The sequence below is a fragment of the Enhydra lutris genome, unplaced genomic scaffold (genome assembly GCF_002288905.1).
Source record: "Enhydra lutris kenyoni isolate GAN:26980312 unplaced genomic scaffold, ASM228890v2 scaffoldscaffold40, whole genome shotgun sequence".
Classification (NCBI taxonomy): domain Eukaryota; kingdom Metazoa; phylum Chordata; class Mammalia; order Carnivora; family Mustelidae; genus Enhydra; species Enhydra lutris.
Window position 1 is genome coordinate 12,947,592 of NW_019154124.1, and position 24,204 is coordinate 12,971,795.

Genomic DNA, 24,204 nt, shown 5'->3' on the forward strand with positions numbered 1-24,204 from the left:
CTTGTGAGTTTCCCCTTATACCCCAAAGCAGTGTCTGAGGTAAGTTCTTATCTGCAGGTAGGGAACAGGAGTAAGGAATGAAGGATTGAAAGGAAGGAGAAAAAGTAAAGAAAAAAAAAATTTGTTATGGAAGTCACCATGAGAGAAAATCTGAAGAGAGTAGACAGTGACTCTCAAAATTGTTCACTGAGGTTTACACCAAGAAAAGTATTTATTCATTCCATTATTCACTGGATGCCCACAGGAGTGTTAAATCTCCCACACCTCCAGCTGGAACTCCTGTCCTTTTGCCTGCTGTCAGAGAAGTCCTGGGGCATACAGTGAGGCTGACAGGATGTAAGGAGGGGCAGCACAGGCATCTCATATTTTTTCTTTCCTGTTTGTCCCCATAAGTCACCCCCCCCAGCCCCCACCACACACACACACACACACACACACACACACACTCTAATTTAGGAAAGGGATGTTTGGCTGTTCAGTCACTGCTATATTCCTAGCACCTGGGATTGTTTCTGGTATTTATAAATTCTCAAAAAAATCTGTTAAATGAATTGAGTGCATGAAAGATAAATGAATGTTCTGCCAATTTTTCCTTTCCTCTCCTATCTCTTCCACTTTCCCCATTGCATTCTGTTCCTTCCTCTTAATTTGTCTGAGATAAAGGCAGTCATCTTTTAAAAAGATCTTTCCTTAATCTTTCAGTTCAGCTGAAATTCCTTTGAAAATAATCTGAGGATTCTATACTCACTGTCTTTACTTGTTCATATCCCATTCAATGCCATTTATTCCTCAGCCCACTGAGGCTAGCCCCTCCCCTAGAGAGGTGGTCTATGAATCTCAGAAGCAGAAATCACTAATGAACTATACTGGTGAATGAACACTTTTATTCTATATTTATTATTACTGGACTTCTTTGTTTTATATGGCAAGACTGACTACTCATTTCTTTTGACTGCTTCCTCTATTAAATTTCATTATGCCTTGGAACTCTTTTTTTTTTTTTTTTGAGATTTTATTTATTTATTTGTCAAAGAGAGAGAGAAAGAGAGTTCACAAGCAGGGGGAGGGTCAAGAGGCAGAGGGACAAGCAAGCTCCCCACTGAGAAGGGAGCCTGATGTGGGACTCAATCCCAGGATCCTGGGATCAAGACCTGGGCTGAAGGCAGAAGCTTAATCTAGAGAGCCACCCAGGTGCCCCTGATTTCAACATTCTTAAGTTAAGATCCTAGAATGTCTTAATTAAAAGAAAATTATTTATTTTTTGGACCAGGAAATTAGTAGCAGTTTGGAATAGGATGTGCTATTTGCTGCCGGCCGTTGAATTTTAATAGACAATATATTAAGATGACATCCATTTAAATAAGCTATATTTCTTTCTGAGAAATAGCTGGTGGTGAATACGACTTCCATTTAAAACAGATGTAGCTTCATAAGCATTTTTTCATGAAACTGGTTTCAATTGCAAAGTTAATTGGTGTTCAAGTAAAAATGAAATTAAAAACTTAGCATCTTTTCAAGATTTTCTATGACTCTAATTTACCATTTTTTTTTCAGATATTTTAATCCAGTCCTTATTAAACTTTCGTGCTTGCAGAGCTTTTCAACCTGCTGATCCCAGGAGAATCTGACATAACTCCCTGGATGCTAAAGCACGCGGGCGCTCCTTTAGAATGAGTTAATAGACTAGGTTTTGGAAAGCATCAATTATGTTTTACATTTGAATAAAAATTAAACTCTTTCATTTGTTAGCTCAGCTGTTCACGGAGTATTGCATAAATTGAGTTTAAAATGCATGTGTTATCAATGTAACTGACTTGCCATCCTTTGCAGTCAATAGGACTATAAATAAAATCCATTGTACTAAATGCACGGCAACTTGATGTAACACTCCACTGTCTCAAAAGTAAAATTTTCCTTGGACTGGAAAGAAGACCCCATCGTAAAGTAATAATACCTTACTACTAATATTAACTTACTAGTACAATTAATTTGTAAAAAACTTTAAAAATTTAAGGAATTAAGAAACTGAGGCTCAACTGACTTTAGTCAAGTTGTTCAGAATCACTAGTAAATATGATCCAAATACAGACTTACGATTACAAGTAATACGTGGAATTAGGTTTGTGTCTTGGTACTTCAGTACCATTTCAATACCATTTTGAATATGTAATGGCAATTTAAAATCATTTCCTATACCAATGCCAATTTTATTTCACATTTTATTACCTATTAAAATTTTATTCTAAAATGGAAATTTCTGTTACTGAGGAATATTTTTCTTTCTATACTCTGATTGGGATTTGATTTCACCCAGAATAAAAAAAGTCTCTTGGATGTAACTGAAACCAATGGAATGTTCTGTGATTAGCCAGGGTGTTTTCCTAAAACCAACCTCAAGATGGCAATGGACATAGTACTGGCTTTAATTCAGGCTTTTATATGAAGTTTGGTTTATTCAGCCTAGCAAGGACACGTACTGAACATGGTCTCCTGGAGATGATATTTTGGTAAAATTAACTTGTTGGTTGACATTAAACTCCAAGAGTATCAGATACTACTATGACTCTAAATCTGTTCCTTGTCTACTTATATTGTCAAAATACTGTTATGCTCAGGTTAACACTTTTTAATTTTATTTTATGTTAAATGGAATGACATGCAAGGTTCAAACAGAAATACAGAAACTGTAACATTTCTCTGCTTGTTTCACTGTACATAGCAATCGCTTTAATGTGTTGTGTTTTTTCCCTCCCACTACAAAATTAAACAAAGTTTGACAGTGAAATATTCCAATTGCTAGACCACAATATATGTATGAACTCTGCCTGATAGAATAGAATGTTAAAAGTAAATATTTCTCTAAACTCTGCCCAAATATGTTTTGTCTACTTCAGTGCCAGAGAAATAATAATGACAATAATGCATAACAGAGAATATGGGAGAGAACTGGAACATTTATCTATGGAAGGAGATGTGTCCCAGGTTGCAAACTATCTTTTTTTTTTTTTTTTTAAAGATTTTATTTATTTATTTGACAGAGAGAGATCACAAGCAGGCAGAGAGGCAGGCAGAGAGAGAGGAGGACAGAGCTGATCTCACTTGTCCTTGAACTTTTATTTTTTACGTGCTGTTAAACCTTTCCTGATCTCTGGTTGACGACTGAAGATGAATTGGAGGCACAGGGCAATTAACTGTGGAGCCGAGCTGTTAGTGGGCTACTGGAGAGGACACTGAACTTTGCAAGAAGGACTGTTAACTGGAAGGGGAGAGAGATAGGCCAGATACTGTTGGAGGTGGAAGAAAATTTTGGAAATTAGTATTTTAAAAGTCATAGTAACTTAATAGTAACAGTAATTTTAAATTGTCATCTAGATATATGTGCCAAATAAAAACATAACTTATTTAAAATATTGCACATATTTAAGTTGAATACATTTATACATATTTTTAACTATTATTGACAAATGGGAATCTACATAGGATTTCTTCTGGCATTTACAGACATAGGTATTGATAATTATTACATACCAAGGATTAGCAAGTCCATGAAAAGTACATATAAAGTTGATCCAGTTATACATTTTTATTAAAATGCCAATAATTTTTGAAGTTTACTTATGGGATATTATCCTTGATATGTTAAGTTATTGTAAGGATATTTACATTGTTTTTCAAAAGTTGAGGTATATTCTAACAAATATTTTTCATTTATAAAAGCAGACTTTATAAATGCATTAAATGCATATATGATTCCAAAATTATTTTTTTTTTCCTATTTTGGTCACAGTCAAATATGTGAAGAAAGCTCATCTTGTATCAATTAGAATATTCTCCCTTTTTTGCTTCAATTCAAATATTTAAGTAAGATGCATGAAGAAACCCATTTTTTTCTTTGAAATTTTTTTTAAGAGAAAGTGAATGACAGACATCAGTTCGTGTTTCATAACTGAACACTTGACCAACTTTTCATTGGTTCATTCATTTTCTGTTCTAATAGCTTATGTTACCAAGTGCCTAAGTCAATAAATTGTTTCCTTGAATGTACCTTGCTTTTAGATGATTTAAACTAAAATAAAGCATATTGTAGGGACAATCCATTAGAAGTTTAATAGATTATTTTCACAATATGATCTAATGTGGTGATAAAAAATTTCTGTTCTAATTGGATCAAATAACAAGATTGTAATGAGAGGTTTAAATTTTGCTAAGTGTTAGATCTAAGTAAGCCACTCCTAATTTTTCTTTCCTACAAAGCTGGGATAATAAAATTGCCCTACTTCATATAAGGAGAATCGAGTGAGATCACAAAAATATCTTGAACATTATAAAGTGATATAAAAAAATATAACATTACTATTGCCAAGCAGTAGCTTTAGTAAGGCTTTACTAATGCTCTATACTTCTGCTTAATTGATTTTATAAATATTACAATATTAAATTATAGTATAATACAATTAAATATATTATAGTTTGTACTTAGATTTCATATGTACTGATATCAACTGGACAATATTGTAACAATGCATAAACATTTCCTTTAAACGAGTTTGGGAATATTACTTCTCAGTAATGAATACAGAGCTCCTTGATATGAATAATTTTAATAAACATTGTCTAATGACAAGGGGGAGTTTAGGAAGAAAAGAATATGGCAACAATTACAAATTATATTCCAGTCTCCACTGGGGGAAACAGCATATGTTACTTTTTAAATGATTAGAGATTTTGTAACCTAGGGAATTTTTTGTTTGTTTTGTAAATTCTAGAGAGGTTAAGAATAAAGTTAAAGGAGAAATCTTAAAAATGGCATGTTCCTAAATGACTAGACTATTATTTGAGTAATATAATAATCTTAGATGAATATTTACTCAAACCCTTCTGAATAAATATTTTCACAATTTTAAGAATTCAATGTACTCTTTGATAGTACACTTTTTCATATGGGTGCTGGTTTTTATTTCTGATGCTGTATTACTATTCACTGAGTAATAATTTAACCTGCGTCCTCAACCAATTCAAACATAACTAATTTCAACAAAAACTATTAAGGTCAAAAGTAATGCATGGAAGAGAATAAGCAGTATTTCTGAAGTTGGTAAATGACAACAATTCAAATTTGAATCATATTTTACCATTTTTAGTCAGTATGTAATTTTAAGTAGAATTTATCAAATGGTATATAGAGGACTATATTCATTTGTTGACATTTATCAGCAATTTAAAACAGTGAACAAAAAAGCGAAAATATTTGAAGACTACTGAAAGTGTCATTCTTTTATTGACATTCAAGAATGCAAACTTCCTAAACTTGAGGTATAATAAAAAAATTCCTAAAGCGGAAAAGCTGCTTGATTTTACACATACAACTTTGCCTAAAACAGTTTAAGCCTCTCTGGAATTAGCCATCAACAAAACAATCAAAACATTAAGAATTGAGCTACACAAATGACAGGGATTTTTTTTTTTTTAATTGTATTTACTTGAGGTCTAATGCTTCAGTGAGATTTACAGAGAGAGGATGAAGTTGAGACTTCAGAATTACCCAAATTGGGATGACTTACACACATTTATGAAAACTTTTGCTTAGGTACTACATAAATAAACAGTGTGTCTACAAGTATAATGTTTAGATTAAGAGAAATAAAATACAGTCTTTTGTTATGTGAGAAAAAACTTGACAGTTTAATATAATGGTGGTGTTCAGTTGACAATTTCAAGATGCAGCTAAGCCCCTCATTTTCTTAATTTTTTTCTTTTCTTTTTTTTCTTTTTACTTAGGAGTCTTTGCCTGTCAACTACATGCACTAACCTCACCTTCATCACTGTTTAGCCGTAAATACTCCATCTGGGACATTCACTGAATAAACACAGGCTTCATATTTTAATGCCATCTTTGATGAAGTCTGGTCTGTGGGCCACCCTATTAATTAGCAAGGCAATGTTGGACCTGTGTCCAGGTGGTCCAACACTAGATGAGTGGGGCAATGTTAAAGGCAGGTGACACATAAGCGAAGCTTTTATTTCTAACTGCGTAAGAGCAGCCTGACAAGGCTATCTTCTCCCAGCTGTTCCTCCGAGTTCCAAATTGCACAAAAGCAAGGTTGGTTGGACTAGAAAGGAGATTATGGCATAAAGATTAGTTTGAAAATGTCAAGTGCTATGACTCCAGCTATGTAAAGATAAAAGAGGTCAACGTTTAAGAGGGAAGTGAGAGAGGGAGAGCAGAAAGGGGTAGGGAGTAGAAAGCAGCAGAGTGAGTAATACCAATTGCCAGAGAGGAAAATTGTGGAGTACAAATAGAGGGCAATAAACCAAAGTCCAGGAAAAATCAAACTAATACACTGTTCTGACTAATAGTAGTGGGGCAGTTTACTTTTCTTTATGAACCCCATACTCTATTTGGAATATCTGTTCCCGCAATAAAAGCATTTTTTCACACCTCTCTTCAATTTGCCTGATTTTTTTTTTTTTTTTTTCTGCCTACATTGCCCTTTTTACTTCATCTGGGCAAATTTAACTTGTATTTCAATTCCTAGATTGCATGTCATTTATGCTCTGAAGCTTTCCATGATCTCTTTAAACGAACTCCTTCCTCTTGGATCCCACAGCACTTTTATCTTGAATTTGCATGTGATACTATTCATGCGACACTCACATTGTGATCCGGTTCTTTCCAGCAATGATTTATTGAGCTTCTCCTGTGCCAGCCATCATACTAGGTATTTGGGGCAGGAGGTTGGGAGGGGGTTCAGGTAAATTAGATACAAACTCTGCCCTCAAGAAGCTTTTAGTCTAGAAAGGGATGGGGGTATGTAAACAAAGAAATGACACCTTCGTGTTAAGTGTGGCAATGAAAAAGTAAATACAAGGCACAGATTTAGTGCAGAGAAGGTGGTTAGTTTCATCTAGAGATGGAAGAAACAGGAAAGGCTTGCCAAGTAAAATGATGGTAAGTTGTTTTACTATCCTCATCACCTACCAGTGCCTGGCACATAGAGATAGATAAGATCTACCAATATAATTTAGTTGAACAGGTAGGAGTCTGGTTCTAAAATTCAAAGTGTCCAGAAGCCCAATTTCTTTATATTCAAAATCACCTTGTTCCACTGGGGTTCGATCCGGTACCCCTACCTTTGCCTGTGTGCATTTGCATGTTTGAAATAAAAACCAAGCTGTTTTCTTTGGTCAGGTTGTCTGTGAAAACGGCTGTTCCATTTCTGTGGCTCCATTCTCTCTTCATTTACAGTTCTCTTAGTGTATTAACTTTAAAAAAGTGTGTTTCTTTAATTAACTAGTATAAAAATTGTTAGAAATCAGATAAACTAATAGGCTTTTGCAAACTTTGGGAAAAATAACGTTTTCGTTTTTATGGAAGTGTATTTTGCAAATATTAACAATGACTTTGAATAATTCCTACAAAGTTAAAATAAAAAGCATGGATGCCTTTGGCATTAGGGCAGTTTATATCTAATACACTATAATGCAGTAAGATGATGTTGAATCCTCTTTGTTAAGTTTGTCTTTGAAGCCATCAAATTGGATGATTTCCACTAAAGTTTGAATGCAAACTGTGTCTTGAAAGTGAATTCATAAAACAAAGATTACAAAATATAATACTAATCACTTCATGTTAATAAAAGGCTTCCGTATAACTTTAAGGATAGGCAATTTCAGTAACAATTGTTGGCATCTTTGCAGAGCCTGAATGTAACCAAACTGATCATGATAATGGCACATTATAGAATTGCATCCCCACATGTCCTTTTTTAGGCATGACAAAAATAACAGTATTTAACTTAAAGGGCATCAAAATAAATGCACATCGTCCCCATAAATACAGAACCCAATTCACAGAAGACTAGAATGAAGAAATCTGTTAGGTAGCAACCTGACTCTCATTCTCAGCATTTTTAAAACTTATGTTCCTTGACACCATATGGTACAGGGAATAGTAAAGACATCTGAATTCAAATATTTTGAAGAAATGTGTATTTAGCAACTGAATACATGCTAAAAGGAATAATTTACAGCAGCGGTTTCATTACATTTGTCTCTCCAGTTTTCTAGTTCCCATCTGAAATGCAGTGATAAATACAGATATGGAACATATTTACTACCTGGCAAAAAAACATGCTTATTGAATGAGCACACAGCCTCTGCCCTTGAATAGCACATAACCCCCCTTGTCACCTGTGTGGGGAAATCTTGCATTTTAGGATGATGTTGAACACACTGATATGGAGAACCTATATAAAGTTGTAGTTCACTGTCCTTCCACTTATTTTCAAAAGTATTTACATCTCTTTTGCCTAATGTGTAGGTAGCAAAAATATGAAACACGTTACCACTGAAAACCACTAAATTGTACATAAAAGTAGCATTGAGTGTGCATTTACATGCATTTACATTTTACATTGGATTTCAACTGGGCCAGAATTTCTCTGCTGCGATGAACTTTTTCCAATCGTAAGATTGCTGTCAGAACTTGCTTATGGTCATGTGAGCCTCTTAACAAAGTTCCAACTCTGATGATACATGCAATATGCCAAAGTCTAGAAAAACTTAATTAAATGGGACATTATTTTTTCGTGCAAAATGTCCCCCTCAATACACATTGGCAGAGTATGACTGTACTAAGAGTTATCTATCTGCTAGTTATATCTATAATTTTCTTTGAAAACTCAGACCTGATGGTTTATAAAGACATGCCAGAGATTTGCTTCTTTTGTTTCTTTTAATTAAAGTTTAGACTTCCTTTCTCTGGGTTTTCCATAATGCTAAACAAAACTCTGTCAGACACTGGAAGGCATCCCTAAAGTTATCATACCATTCCAATCTGTAGCCCTTCAGATCCATTCGTTTTGAGGACTAATAAGAATTTAGATATTTGTTACTGCAAATAAATCTGTTTCAGCCTCAAATTTCGAAGGAAATGCAACACCAAATTTTAGCACAGTTAAGATACTCTAAGAAAATAAAAGAATTACCTATTTTTGGAGTACTCTCTGTTCTTTGATTAGTATTTCAAACATTTCTTTTTCTCTATAGAAATATGTCCTTCAAATAATTTAAAATTCAAATACCATTTGAGGATGTATTTCTAAAAGTAACACTGTATTCATCAATGGAGCCTAAAATTGAGTGCAGAATATTTTTAGGCTTTCATTTGGAATAGGCATTAACAAATTGTTTATTCAAATCACTAAAACTGAAACATGAGCTCCCATCTGTGAAATATTTCAGCTGAGAATTAAAAAAAAAAAAATTCACTGTAGTCTGAGGTGAGAAATTAATGCTGAGTTAATTAGAATCCCAAGACAGCTAGAGTTAGAATTTCAAGGCTGCTTTCATTAATTAGTGAGAAGATGTTTCCTTTGCATTTTTGTGCATGATGAAGGATCTAGGGAGGGCTTCCTGGAAAGATGAGTGCAGTGCAAGAGAAAACTATCATAATGCTCAAGGTCTTATACACCTTGAAGTCAATGATTCTCAAGGAATCATGTTAGGACAAGGAACAAGGCGAGTCCTTTATTGATCAGCTTTTACCTTATTTTATAATTGCTGCAGGAAACAAAAAGTTTTACATGTTTTGAGTGTGAGCTGTGCCCTGGAAAACAGTTTGTATATAAGTCGCTCCCATCAACATGAAACGAATCATATGTTCCTTAGATAATTGTTTAAAACAAGATGAGATAAAAGACAGCTGATACAGATGTAAACAGAGTTGGGAAATTTGCTTTTAAGAAGTTGTTCTGCATATTACTGATCTTTTTTAAAAAAAATTGAGTGACAGAGATGTAATTCCTAAAGGAATCATGGGAATTTTTTATATCTCAAATATCATGCAGGTTTTCAAGCACAGAATTAAGAGTTTTTCTGTTAATGTTATATTTAAACAATGCTTATTCTTTTCATGAAATATGCAGTTCCTTTTCTCCTTATTGATCCATTAGGTACAACACAAGGCATTTAACAGATCAGTTTGCATCTTCTGATTTTGCTGGTTAAATGCTCTGTATTTTCTAGAAAACATTATGCAAGTTAAACTTAATTTTCGATAATACTTAAAGAAGGGGGAGGTGTTATTTGTTTGAATTCCTCAGAGAAATAAAGCCTAATTTATATGCAGGCTTCAGGAAACAGCGGTAAATGATGTTTAAGTGTTTTTTGAACACTACTGGCTATCCCTCTTGTGGAACTAAAAACACAATGTCGGAAAAAAGCAGCACGCGATTGGAGTTTTTAAAACAAAAACTATATAGCACAATAACTGTAAGACAAAAACCTACTCTAGCTTAGAAAAGAGCTAATTTTTACTGCATATTTGTCATGGTACATTTAAATTATAGTTTTAATAAAATACATCTTTAGATCAAAGCTGAAAGAAGACATCAGTAGTAGATCAGTGTATTCCATTTTTCTTCTGGATGATGGATGGTTTATGTTTTTTATATTTCCACAGACTATTTCATTCGGTATCATTTTACTCCTCCAGTACATATAAACATGAGTGCTGGTAGACAAAAAAATATCCTTGAATCCAACTATATTTTGGAATATTCATCAGCTTCATAAATCCATGCAGTTTATTTTAAACTTTTCAGTTCAGTAAAATGGCTTTGCTGATGCAGTTTTTCTTCTTTAGATGGCAATATGGCAAATGACACTTTTATTTCTCAGGCAAAGAAGAAAGCGAAACCTGTACAATGAAATCTCATAGGAAACATTTAAGTCTGCTAAAGTGAACATCTGCGTTCACCTGACCTCTATTAGGTGTTGGTATTAGGAGGAAAGCCTGTTAGCAAAGTTACTCATGGACTTAATTTATAATTGGGGGAAGTCAGTTGCATTTCCCACCATTGTAAACATCCACATAATGCCATGAAAAAAGTTCATGTATATTGCATTTTTCCAGTTATTACCTAGGCAAGTTTCTACTTGTTTGAGGTTTCTAGAGGTAATGCAGCTCAGACACTCCTGGGTGCCCTCTCAAATTCATGGGTCCGCCTGTTTCTACCTTTCTTATTTTCCTGTAAGTGCTTCCATTTGTTACTATTCCCTTGGTTATGTCCTGGCCTTTGCCGACGCTGTTTTCGGTCCCTTTTCCATACTTGTTCACAGAACTCATCCATTGTGTTCAGGTTGGGGTGGTTGATGAGCTGCATGAAGTCTCTGTACCAGACTTTCTGGCTAGGTGTCATGCTGTTGGATATTTCTTTGGTCTTAGACCCATCTCCATCATCATCTTTATGGAGAAGTTCTTCCAAATGCTCCGTGTCAATGACTTCCAAGGTCACTTTAAGAAGAGTCTGCATGAATCCATGTTCCACGGCATGGCAGAGGTAATTGCCTGAATCCTTCCGTTGCAGGCTACGCAGTAGAAGGCCTTGTTCTGTCCTGATGATATGATCATCCACTCTGATCTAGCAGAAGAGAAATGGTAGCAAAAATATACATATTTAAAGAAAGAGAAGTTCTGGAACTCTGTTTCAGTAAAAATTCAGATTACGTGTTGAGGCACACTTTAACAGTTAATACATGTCTAGCTTAAGAGAAATGATAGCAGCTGTCCATTAGAAATTTCTGTAAATCAATTTTAAGATGCGTTGCAAAATTAAGAAAGTGTCTACTGTCTTAATATAATTTTTCATTATAATTTAAAATATTCAAGATAATAAGAGGATAAAGAAACACTTTATTTTATAAACTTGAAAGAAGGTATATAAATATAAGTGAAAGTTAACAGTAAATCTTGGAAATACAGAACCATGATGTCAGAAGACAGTGCAACGTTAGAATGAACTCAGAGATTTGAAAAAGTTAAAAAATCAGCAGTTCAGCAAGCAGTGGAAAGCAAAGGACTACATGCTTAATAATTACCCACTTTCTAAGTCTTAGATGTGACATAGACATGAAGATGCACTCTTGAATATATCTAACCTCCCTCTTATTTTGAATATAGTTTACAACAGACATTCTGAAACCCTAAGCTGAGAGGGTATAAGATTGTATAAAATCAACTTTGACATTCGTATGATGTGATTACCTATTTAAAGATGCTTCAAATGTCAAAAAAGGCAAGGGAGGACCTTAAACTTTATATTCAGATTGTGTTTATAAAATTGCACAGAATACATTTACCAATCACCTACATGACCTGGTTAGTTGCCCTTATTTCATACTTTTAAAAAGCTTTAAAGGCTCAGAGCATTGAGATTTTCTGTGTACATTTCTTTACTTTTACACAGGAATAAATGAATACATTGAGGAGGAAGATCTGTCTGATGCTACATGCATAGTTCGTATCAGAGTTCATACTGGGACAGCAGACCCTTCATCCTAAATCTCCTACTCCCATTCTCAAACTTTTTCTCCCCATTTGAGGAGGAACTTAATAGAGAAAAGAAAACATGTTTGGATAGCAGAATTAATTGAACAATAGTTAAAATTAGTAGAGGATTTGATTTTTTTCTTTTGTACACAGACATAGATAACAAATTGCTTTGTAGGCAACTACAAGGAAAAAGAAGACTTTCAAATACATTCCCAAATGGCTTCTAGGACAAAAGTCTTATCAGTTTACTTTTGTTTCTCCAGCATCTAGCACAAAGCCTGTTAAAATCAGCCTTCAGGGAATGCTCCTTTAATGAATGGACTATTGATGGGTCAAGAAAAAGATAAGAGATTCACTGTATTTTTTCATCCTCAAATCAACCGTGCTGGGGTCACTTAACATTATACGTTAGACAGAAATAATCCAGTCAATTTCATTCCTATACCTCTTCTTTTCGCTCTTCATTTCGCCTCTGGAATTGCCAATAGACCAGAGCTCGCTGTGATTTTGGGCTGCATTCCAGGAACGTGCTACTATTTTCTACTCCATAGATGATTCTTTCTTCAAGGCTGTGGCCATGGTGATTATCTGGCCGTTGATGAGGAAATGAAATGAGGAAACATTAGAGAAGTAAACTCAACTTTCCAAAGTATTTCTTTGGAAATTCAGAAAATAAATTTGTTGCCTAGTCAGGTGTCTTTTCCAAATTGATTTAGGATGGCAGAAATGTCATGGATGTAAGGTGACAAAACTCAAGAGCCTGCCTAAATAGACTAATTATATTGGTATAAGTTATATAAAGCATATACAGAGATTTGTCTACCAGAAAATAGCATTACAATAAAAGAAGCAGTCATGTGTGCAGTTTAACTATACATCTTTATATGCCGTGGTAATACTTTCCAAGAAATTATTTTAACTGTAAAACTCTATGCTCTCACTAACGGGACCAGTTCATATGGTACTATTCTCTAGCAGAAAAGTTATTTGAACAATTGGAAACAAGACTCTGTTTCTGAGAAATTATGTTCCCTCTTTATGTTTGTTTTTCATCTTAAAATTAAATTCACCATCCATTAATATTTTTTTAAGGTAGAGTTTAGGAAGTTTATATTTCCACCAATAACCCTTAAATAATCTACAAGGTTGTTCTGAAGATCAATTGGTGTGAAATGTTTGGGATGGCTCAGAAGAAAGATGCACAATTATAAAGCAATATGGTTTCAATTGTCCTTATTTTAAAATGATACATCTTCTATTATTTTCAAGAGTTAGGCTAAAGAATATGGCAAGAGTATATAATAAAATGTAGCAATAAGAAAACCTGTTTCCTGATTAAATTTCTATTATTTTACCCTTTATGTAACCTCCTTCAATGTGGTAAATGAAACACAGTTAAGATCAAAAGTAGGACACAGGGAGTCTAGGTAAAACTCATTTAGAGAAGGAAAAAAAAACCCCTCGTTATTATCTTGTATAATCCTGTTTCCATTATGACATCCTGTACAATCTGGAACTCATTAAATTAATTTAGAAAATAATAAATATATTTTCACATGCATGGAGGGCTGACAGTGTAGACAGATGAAAATTTTTTGCTCTCTACTTCAAACTCAGCTAGATTTTTAATTAAAAAAAAATGTCCCCCCCCTTTTTTTGGCATCGCTTTGACAATTTAACTCTCGTTCTAATCAACTGAGAACTTTTGTCTGTCACAGACAACATGATTTGCTCTCACTAGGTTTAAAGCTCTCCAAAATCCTGCTTTTACCTAACCCCTATATACGGTTTATGTCCACCAACTCCTAATATCACCCTGCCACGGTGGACGTTCTGCCTCCATTTGCTATCCCCAGGGAGGTCAATCTCAGTGTTTTCTTTTTTATCACCCTAAACTGTGAAATGAAACTCTTCTAAAAAGTTGGGAAGTATCTGTCCCTTCTTATTTAACAGCTCAATAACCTGGAAAAAGGAAATGACTGAAATGTAAAGGAACAACATTTAACTGATCCCAAGTCACATTTTCCTTTTTTATATTGGAGATCTATCTTTGTATGTCAGTATATATGTTGAATATGGTAGTCTTTTTAATGCACCCTCTGAAATTACTTGTATATCATTGAATGAATGGATATGACACATGTTGCTGTGCTAGTTTGCAAGATATCTGCTTCCCTGGATAGAAGTGAACTGAATCTCTCTGCCTAATGGGCACTGGAAAATCTCCTGTGATACCATGTTTAGAGTACCTTGTCACATAGGTCAGTGGATACATTTTTTTCCCTACTTGCTGTGCAGTTTTAACTTTGATTTAGAAATCCTTTTACTTGGGATATTATTCAGAGTTTATAAAAAAATAAAGAAGAAGAAGGAAATCTGCAAAACGTAGCAACACAGATGAACCTTGGGGAAAACTAAATGAAATAGGCCAGTCACAGCACAAGTCTGTATGATGATCCCACTTACATAAAACTCCTTAAGTAGTCGAACTCCTAGAAGCTGATGTTAGAATGGTGGTTGTCAGGGACTGGGGGTGGGAGGTGGGAAGGGACATGGAGGTGGGAAGGGAAATGGGTAGGTGCTAGTCAATGGGTATGTAGTTTCAGCTATGCAAGGTGAGTAAGACCTTGAGATCTGCTGTACAACAGTGTGCTACAGAGCACAATATTGTATTGTGCACTTCAAAACTTAAGAGGGTGGGTCTCACATTAAGTGTTAAAATAAAAAAAGTAAGAGAAAAGTGTTAATTCAAAAATACTTTAACTTTTAGGCAAAGACTTTTCATTCAATCTCTACGTATTAATGACTCATAAGACGTGACAGCATAAAACAGTAAAAAACATTAGAATTAGAAGCAAACAACATGATGATCCACCAGTATCTTCTGGCCTATCCAGGCCTATTTTTCTTGTAGAACTTTATGATAAGAACTGACTTGTCTCTCACCTAAGTTACGAGAGAGAGATATCTATAAAAATCTTAAGATCTAAGTTCTTCTTTGCAAACACAGAGCTCCTTCGGTTGATTAGCTGACACACAGTAAGGAAGAGCAATGTACCTTGTATAATAAGAAAGCCTAGTATTGGGGCACCTGGGTGGCTCAGTGAATTAAGCCCCTGCCTCTGGCTCAGGTCATGATCTCAGGGTCCTTGGATGGAGCCCACAGGGGATTTCTGCTCAGCAGGGAGCCTGCTTCCCTATATTTCTCTGTCTGCCTCTCTGCCTACTTGTGATCTTTTTCTCTGTCAAATAAATAAATAAAATCTTAAAAAAAAAAAAAAAAGCTTAGTATAGAGTTTAATGTAAATGTAACATCCAGTAGGTACATTTTCAAATATTCATAAAATTGTCTTCTTCCCAATTAATTTAATCATTCTATCTGTTCCATAAAGAGTTTTCTGTTAATCCTTCTTCTAATCCTGGGAAACCTGTTCAGTTTTTAGTTTCTCAGGTTCTCTTGTGGTGACAGCAACTGTTTCCCAGTGCACAAAAAATAAACAAATTAAAAAAATAAAATAGAAGTTTTCTTTTCTTTTTTTTTTTTTTTTGAGAGAGAGATAAAGAGAGAGTGAGTGGGGGAAGAGAGGAAGAGGCAGAGAGAGAATCTTAAAGCAGGATCCACGTCCAGAGCAGAGTTTAACGCCTGATGCACCAGGCTCAATGCTGCAACCCTGAGATCATGACCTGAACCAAAATCAGTAGTCAGATGGTTAACTGACTGAGCCACCCAGACATCCAAAAGTTCCTTAACAGTAAATATTTTCTTATATAAGAAACCATTTCATCTGCTACTTATAGTACAGTCTAGTATAAGATGGTATTTGATTTAATCAAGAATTTATACTAAGTTGCTTTTAGTTTATAATAGCAATAGTTTGTGAAGTTCTTCAAGAAACATGACATTCAGGTAGTTTTCCACCTGAGTAAGAACTACAACTGGAGAATTTAGTTCACTGCCCAGGGGTCTTTACATTGCCTTGATAACTACTCTCACCAACACCATTAGTACTCATCCCCACTTTAAATTTGGCTTTTCTTTCTCTCTTTTGTCCAAATAAAAAAGCAAAAGAAAGTGTTCTAGTTAGTAAGCAATGAAGTTACAAGTTCTGCCATATTAACTATCAATCAGAGTCGGTATGCATAGGTACTATTGTCTTTCTTTGGTTTGAGATTCTCTTATTCTATGTTTTGTTAGATTCTGCTGCCATCAGTAACAACTGCAAAAACTAAATTTCCACTGAATATAGTAGTTTCTATTAATTCTTCTACAGTACAATGTTTCTATCATCCACATATTTTAACTCAGCGCCATAATTTTCATTTAAATTGCCCTAGGCAAGCATCATATATTTGGGTGCTCAGATATAACAACCTATAAGCATTTTTTTCTATTGATTTCCCCATACCTGAAACTTTATAAACAGATACCCGATAAACATTTGAGACCAATTAGAAGGCACTCAATAACTATCCATTTCCTTTCCTGATCCTTCTACCCCAAATGCTTGAGTAAATGTTGCACAACATAGGACACATCAGAATTCTGATAATACTCTATTTCTCTTTCTCCTGCCTTTATTTCTTATGCCCCCTAATCATTGTCTCTGTTTCTATCTTTCTATTAAAAAATATAAACAGGGACAATATTTTGATTCTTGTCTTACTAGATTTTCATTTTTTTTTTCCTTAGGATGCCAAACATACTATCATTTTGACTTTATTAAAGCAAAAAGCTCTATATTGAAATGGTAGCATGGTACAGCTATAGGCTAAATATTTTTCAGTGTATATATTACTGAACTTACAATTATCCAATATAAATCAAAAGCTCAACTAAGAAAAACACTGTTGATTAAAGATAGGTATAGGATAGGAAAGGATAGGAAACCTTGCATATTCAGGGTAATTATAAACGAGGATCTCCCTCTGGATTAAACTAATTGATCCAAGAGCAGTTTACATGGAACACATTGGGTTATTCCCATAATATAACTGATTTTTGTGAATTGTGTTGGATGGGGTCCTTCTGATCTATGCTGAGGAAGCCTAAAAGGAATACTCTATTGATGTGCTCACTGTGTTCATGTCACAATGCTGTCCAGTACGGTGTCCATTGCCATGCACTATTTTCTTGATGTTTACCTTGGGAGATTTTTTTTTTTCTGGTGTTAGTTTTAGGAATTACTGAGATTCTCTTGAGTAACTGATTTTTTTTTTTTTTTTAAAGTAGGCTCCACACCCAACATGAGGCTTGAACTTGCAACCCTGAGATCCAGAGTCACATGCTCTACTGACTGAGCTGGACATGTGCTCTGAAAAACTGACTTTTTAAAAAATTTTTTTAAAGAATTAACTGTGTGGCTCATCTGTTGATCAGTTTTTCCCCTCACCACTGGCTAAAAAAACGCATTAGACAAATTTACGTTCTATCCTTAGAACTTCACAATGACTATGTTCTCCCTTTGTGCCTGGTTTTGTTCTCTCACTATACCTGTTTGTCTGTGTGACATTATTGCTATCTTTGTCTTATCCTTGTTTTTAATCAAATAATTACACATCATCTGAAATATATTATTGGGTCATCTAGCAATTTTGGACAACATAAAATTTTTATAACCGTTTTTAGTATTTTTTTCTTGTTAAAAATGTATCTACATAAAAATAAGAGTATAATGCCTGGACACAGAAACAGTCATAAATATGTGAGGTACTATTATTGTTACTGCTGTTCTTGTGATAGTTTCAACTACTAATTCAAAACTTAAAATCTTTATTGAGAATTCAGAGTAAGACAAATTATGAACTGCTTCCCAACATCAATCCTACTCCCTGACCACCATCAAATAAACTATTTCCTCTTCTATGCTTCCTAAAAATCTTTTTACATATAGTTTGAGAACACATGTAGTTTTATTTGTTATGATTATTTATTAATCTGGTTGTCTTCCTCCATATCATATGTTTTATAATCCTGGCACTAGGCAGTCATAAACCCTTGGCTGATGTTTGCTGAATGGAAAATCCAGGTAACTATTCACACTGCATTTAAAGCTGAAATTTCATGTAACTTTGATATCCTCAGACACAGAGTTATCATAATTACATAAAAGAAATGGTTAAAAGTTTAATCAGTTAAAAAGGGCATAGGGTTTATAACCTTGAATATGACAGAATATGCTATTAAACCACCCTGGCAAATGTAAACATTTCAAATCTTCTAAATTTTTTTTTTTATAATGTTACAAGAGTTGATTTGAGATATGGTGGTAGAAGATAACTAATCAAGTATACTCCAAAATAAAAAATTCCAAATACGGGATAATAAGAAGAGAAAGAAATTAGAGAAATCATATGAATATATTCTCACATCTCCAGCGACACCTATAAGTCCAAAGGATGTCTATGCCAATGAGTAATTCTGTACATTTCCAGAAAGAAAGCAATCCCATTTTAATCTATTTTAAAATACATTTCGCACTTAGAAAGCAACTGTTTTGAATATAAACTTTTGTTATGAAAATTATCAGTAGACAAGAAGGGTAGAGTTAGTTGCTAAAATGGCATAATGAATTCTCCTGAGTTGAATTGAATAGTTAAAGGAAAATAATTGAGAGCAACAAACATTAAAATTATTTTAAAAGTACCACAGTGTGTTTGAATAACACAATGTTACAATATATCGCTGTTGTTAATGACAAGAAATAATGTTTTTAAGGAAGCAATCTTCAATTAATCATTTCCTCCTTTAGTGGGATAATTTATGGAAATGAAATGAGGCTAATAAACCAGAAAGAATGGGAGGAAAGAAAGAAGTTAAATAAATTGCTTCCTTTTGTAACAACAAAAAGTCATGATATCCATCATTTGGCCAGAAATATCATGTTGCTAAAGGCCTTATTTAGTATTTGATTCTCTTCCAATACAGCAGAAACAGAAGGCATCACATTTCAGCTTTCCATTTATTTCACTCTCCTTTTTAACCCCATAAATGTCTCCCAGGATTGAAATGTTAATAATGTAAGAATGTGATATCATGGAAAAAAGATAGAGATGGGTGGGATAGTAAACCCTGTATTTATTCAACTACTTAATTTCTGTTATAATTTTTGGTGTTTCCCCCTGAAAGTTCTTTTAAAGTTGAACTTCATAAGTAATGAATATACTAGTAAAAGTTAATTTAGGATAGGAGGAAATGGTTGCAAATTATTTTAAATATTTAACAAATACTTTTAGTTGCTGAACTACATAAAGGGAAATCTAATTCCAGTTGTTTTCATCACATTTTATAATTATATTTGTAATTGTAACTTTAAAATTGTAATGTTAATATTTTACATTGTAAATTTTTTTCTCAATAACTTAAGGCTAAACTAAGGACAAAAGGAAATGTTGCCCACAAGCTCTCAGTGACACACAAGACTACAAAAAAGGTGTTTCTTATTTGTTTAAATTAAAAAAAATATTTTTTAATGATTTTATTTATTTGACAAAGAGAGACACAGCAAGAGAGGGAATATAAGCAGGGAGAGTAGGAGAGGGAGAAGAGGGCATCCTGTTGAGCGGGGAGCCAGATGCGGGGCTCGATCCCAGGACTCTAGGATAATGACCTGAGCCAAAGACAGATGCTTAATGAATGAGCTACCTAAGTGCCCCCAAAATGCATTTCTTAAGTATAAACATCATTACTTAGATTTTCCTTACCAGATTCTAGATGTTCTTTTCTAGAAATATAAATGGTGATTTATCAATAGGAAAGAACCTAATTTGACTTCAAATGAAGGAATAATCCCCCTTTTAAGTAGCAGTAGCTAAAAAGGCATTTTATCAGTTAAGTCTTGGGAAGGCATAAAATACCTAAAAATAAATAAAATTGAAGACAAAAAATTTCATTTATCCCTAATATTCATGTATATTTTTCAACCAGACTATTAAGATGGCTAAAACTGACTTAATAATCTCATATATATATAGTACATTGAAAACAAGTTCTATGGTATATACTAAGCTATATAACAGGGGTCCTGTTTGTTTATTGATAAAATGCTTAGTACAATATTTCTTCAATGTTTTGTATGATGCTTGTACCAACTTGTTACTAACTAGCTGAATGTGAGTTTGCATGCATGCATATGTATGTATTAAAGTCCATGTGCTTAATGCATCTGCCAAGTACAAAAAAAGACTCAATTATGAAACCTTAGAGAAAATTTAAACTTAAAATTTATCAACTTGTGAAAATATCAGATTTTAAACTACTTTGTTTTATTTCCTAAATTAAGATCTGTCTCTGGTGCTGGGAAATAATTACCAAACAGAATACAGCATGTAAAATTTTACAATTCAAGTAGTTTCCCATCTTTTTTCAACCCACTGATTCCTGTGGATGTTAGTTTAAAATGTTCTTGTTGGCATATATAATGGATAAACAAGCAGATAGATAAGACCATGGTATTTTAACTTTACTATTCATAGGTAATTTTGTATTAGAGGTGGTCACTAATATCTTAATTTTTAGAAATTAATTTAAAATATGGAAATGAAATTGATATGTTATGAAGTTAACACTGAAGCCATCTGAATCACTGCATTTACATTTATGCCTGATACCTTTGTTGTGGAAGGCTGTAGTGCTTCTTGGTATAAGACAGACTGAAATTCCATTATGAAAAAAGCACAACCAATATGAAGATACCTATTACCATGTTTATTTATTCTATATTGAATATCTCATATGTTTTATTTTTATGATTTTATAGCAAATGTTTTACCAAGAAAGCATATATAATATATATGGCAGAATAAAATTACCATAGGAATTTTTACATTTAAACATCAGGAAACATGGACTTTAATTTACTTCTTCCCAAGAGATATGATAGATGATGGAAAACACCATATACTGAAGCAGAAACCTTCCGTAAACAATAATGAAAATACCATATTGTATTTTAATATGTTTCCCTTATTTTTGGAATTTAAAAAATACAGCATGCTTTAAAAACCTTACAACAGTTAAATTATGGGTGCATAAACGGGTAATCTCTTATGACACATTTAAAAACTGAGTAAGGAACAATGATAGTACAAAATATTTCAAACCTCTTTTTATTCAGGTGTGTATGTGTGTGCATGTCTTACACACCTATACTATGGATAATTGGATTTGCCTATTTGCAAGATAATACTGTAATAATTTCATTCTAGAATATACACGTTGTATATTTTAATACCTCTGATAATAGAATATGTCTTAGAGCTGTTCTTTTTTTTTTTTTTTAAGATTTTATTTATTTATTTGACAGAGAGAGAGATCACAAGTAGGCAGAGAGGCAGGCAGAGAGAGGAAGGGAAGCAGGCTCCCTGCTGAGCAGACAGCCCGATGCGGGGCTCGATCCCAGGACCCTGGGATCATGACCTGAGCCAAAGGCAGAGGCTTTAACCCACTGAGCCACCCAGGCGCCCTGACTTAGAGCTGTTCTTGACCTGAGTTCAAATTGCTTTTTTCTGGAAAGAGTTTGTTTTCACTTTGGCCAGATACATGTGTCTCTCCTAACCTGACACCTCTTTATTTTATTTTTTTTAAAGATTTTATTTATTTATTTGACAGAAAGAGATCACAAATAGGCAGATAGGCAGGCGGGGGTGGGGGGAGGAGGCTCCCTTCTGAGCAGAGAGGCCGATGTGGGGCTTGATCCCAGGACACTGAGATCATGACCCGAGCCAAAGGCAGAGTGGCTTAACCCACTGAGCCACCGAGGCACCCCTGACACCTCTTTAAACTAAAGTCTTGTCTGAGGTATTTGGTCCACACTGTTGGTATGAATTCAGAAAGTAAATGTTTTGAGTATCACCCTGTGATTTAAGAAGTGGTTTTCCCCTTTTCTACCACCCATGATTATAGGTGAAACAAGCAAATGTCCTTGCTGTCTTCTTCATAGGAGTTTATTTCTTCTTTTCACTAATAGTGAAACACTGTAACCTGGGTTGATGCTGGCATCACTGTTAGAGTATCCATCTTGGAGAGTTTTTCTTTCTTAGCAGTCCTTAAAAAATGGTGCATCTTATATTCAGTGACATCTTAGACTTGATACAATTTGGTAATTTATTAAAGTTAAGGTTTTTTTTTTTTTTTTTTTTTTTAGGGCTGACATCATGCTCATCTATCAAGTTTTGAGACCTCTCTTGGGGCTAAATGCTCAGATTCAGTTGGAATTTCTATATGTATAAAATAAGCTAAAACAGAGACCAGATTAGCATTGCTACAAAATACTAAGTTTACAGCTCTGCAGACCACAAAGATGACATTGCGAAGATGTTTTATGAAATTCTGGAACAATGCTGATGCCAACCGAGACATAAATTGAGATGAGCCAGTTGCAGAGATAATTAAGAAGATTGAATTCTGTGGATGTTTTACTGTGCAATGCTAGAAGGGAAATGCATGTATGTAGAACAGCCAAGAGAATTAACACAAAGTAAATTCAATGATGGTACCGAACTAAAGTTAGGACATAAAATATTTCAAAGATTCAAAAATCCAAGATGATGTTAACCTTTTTAAATGTTGTTATATATGGTTTGTCCCTTTCTGGGCATGGAGATCATAATACTACTCATTCTTGTTTAGTAAAGAAGGGAGAATGGTTAAATGGACTCAGCCACTCATGCTCTTGGAGGCAAAGTCAGACAAGCTCCAATTTTGTGCATAAGTTATTTTAGGGAAGGGAACAACATAATGGAAACAACCTGAAGTTTCTCTTTAGCATTTTGTATGAGGTGTGAGCGAGAAGACAAGAAGATCTGCCAGCACATACACATTTAGGGTTTCATACTAAAATTTCCCTAGGTGACTAGCCACTAGTGATGGAAAAGAGTGTGCCAGATTAAGGGAAGGTGGAACTGGAGTTTTCTATGTGACACCTAGGCCCGCTCCCCATTAGTGCTGCCTTTACACAAGAGGGAGCAAAGAGCTGAGTGAGTGTTAAAGATTTCATCGAGAGTGAAATTTCTTCCACCTTAATGCAGAGTTATTTTATATAGTCTCTCTATTAAAACCTCAGGATATGTAAAATATAGAGTGTTACAGAATATGTTTACCATTACAGCTGGAACTGATTGTCCTGAAGTGTATAATTTGGCTTCAAGTTGCTTAGCAGTTTTCTGGGAAAACATCTTATATCTTTGTATGTTTCCATATGAGCACATATATTTTATTCAATGTGAGATGTAACACTAGCAAGACAACATACATGATGTCACAGGACTGGGCCCTGGGCTTTTGCCCATTTTATTTCAAAAATAGACATCACCTATTCTAAGGTAATTCACTGGTTCCTAATGGTAAGACTCAGCCTGACCCCATGGGAATGCCTGACTTAGTTTCCAAACATTTGAAATTTACCGTAATCTATGGTATATGGTTTTCATGTTTGGTTAATTAGTAATACAAATAGTAATACAAGCAGACAAGGAATAAAGAAGCCTTCAAAAAGGGAATGTTTTATTTCTGCTGAACTTCTGAGACTATTTTACCGTTTCTTCCCATATATCACATGCATCTAGGTAGCATTGTTTACACACACACACACACACACACACACACACACACACACACACACCCAGTAACACTGAACCACAGAAATTCCCTTTCTTTCCTATATTGTTTTGACTGAAGTATCAAAAGAAAAAGTGATTCATGTTCACTTTACTTTCTATACTTAAGCAATTCTATATTCTCAATTTTTAAAAGCTTTCATCACTCTAACGTCATCAAAACAGAACTTCAAAATCTGAAACACTTTCCAAAAGCCATTCATTCAACAGTCAACATTTATTTATACACAGTCTTACTTTTTAAAAAATATGCTTTT

General features: G+C 34.1%; 1 protein-coding gene across 1 annotated transcript in view; it reads right to left on the reverse strand.

Moving 5' to 3' along the window:
- Positions 1-9,289: 9,289 nt before the first annotated feature.
- LOC111155269 (semaphorin 3A) overlaps positions 9,290-24,204 on the reverse strand; it is a 204,151-nt gene continuing 189,236 nt past the window's right edge. Inside the window, exons 16-17 of the mRNA XM_022515394.1 lie at positions 12,780-12,922; positions 9,290-11,423 (exon numbers count right to left, since the gene is read on the reverse strand). Of these exons, the coding sequence (XP_022371102.1) occupies positions 10,968-11,423; positions 12,780-12,922 (599 nt within the window). The 3' untranslated portion in view covers positions 9,290-10,967. The remainder of the gene's footprint in view (positions 11,424-12,779; positions 12,923-24,204) is intronic.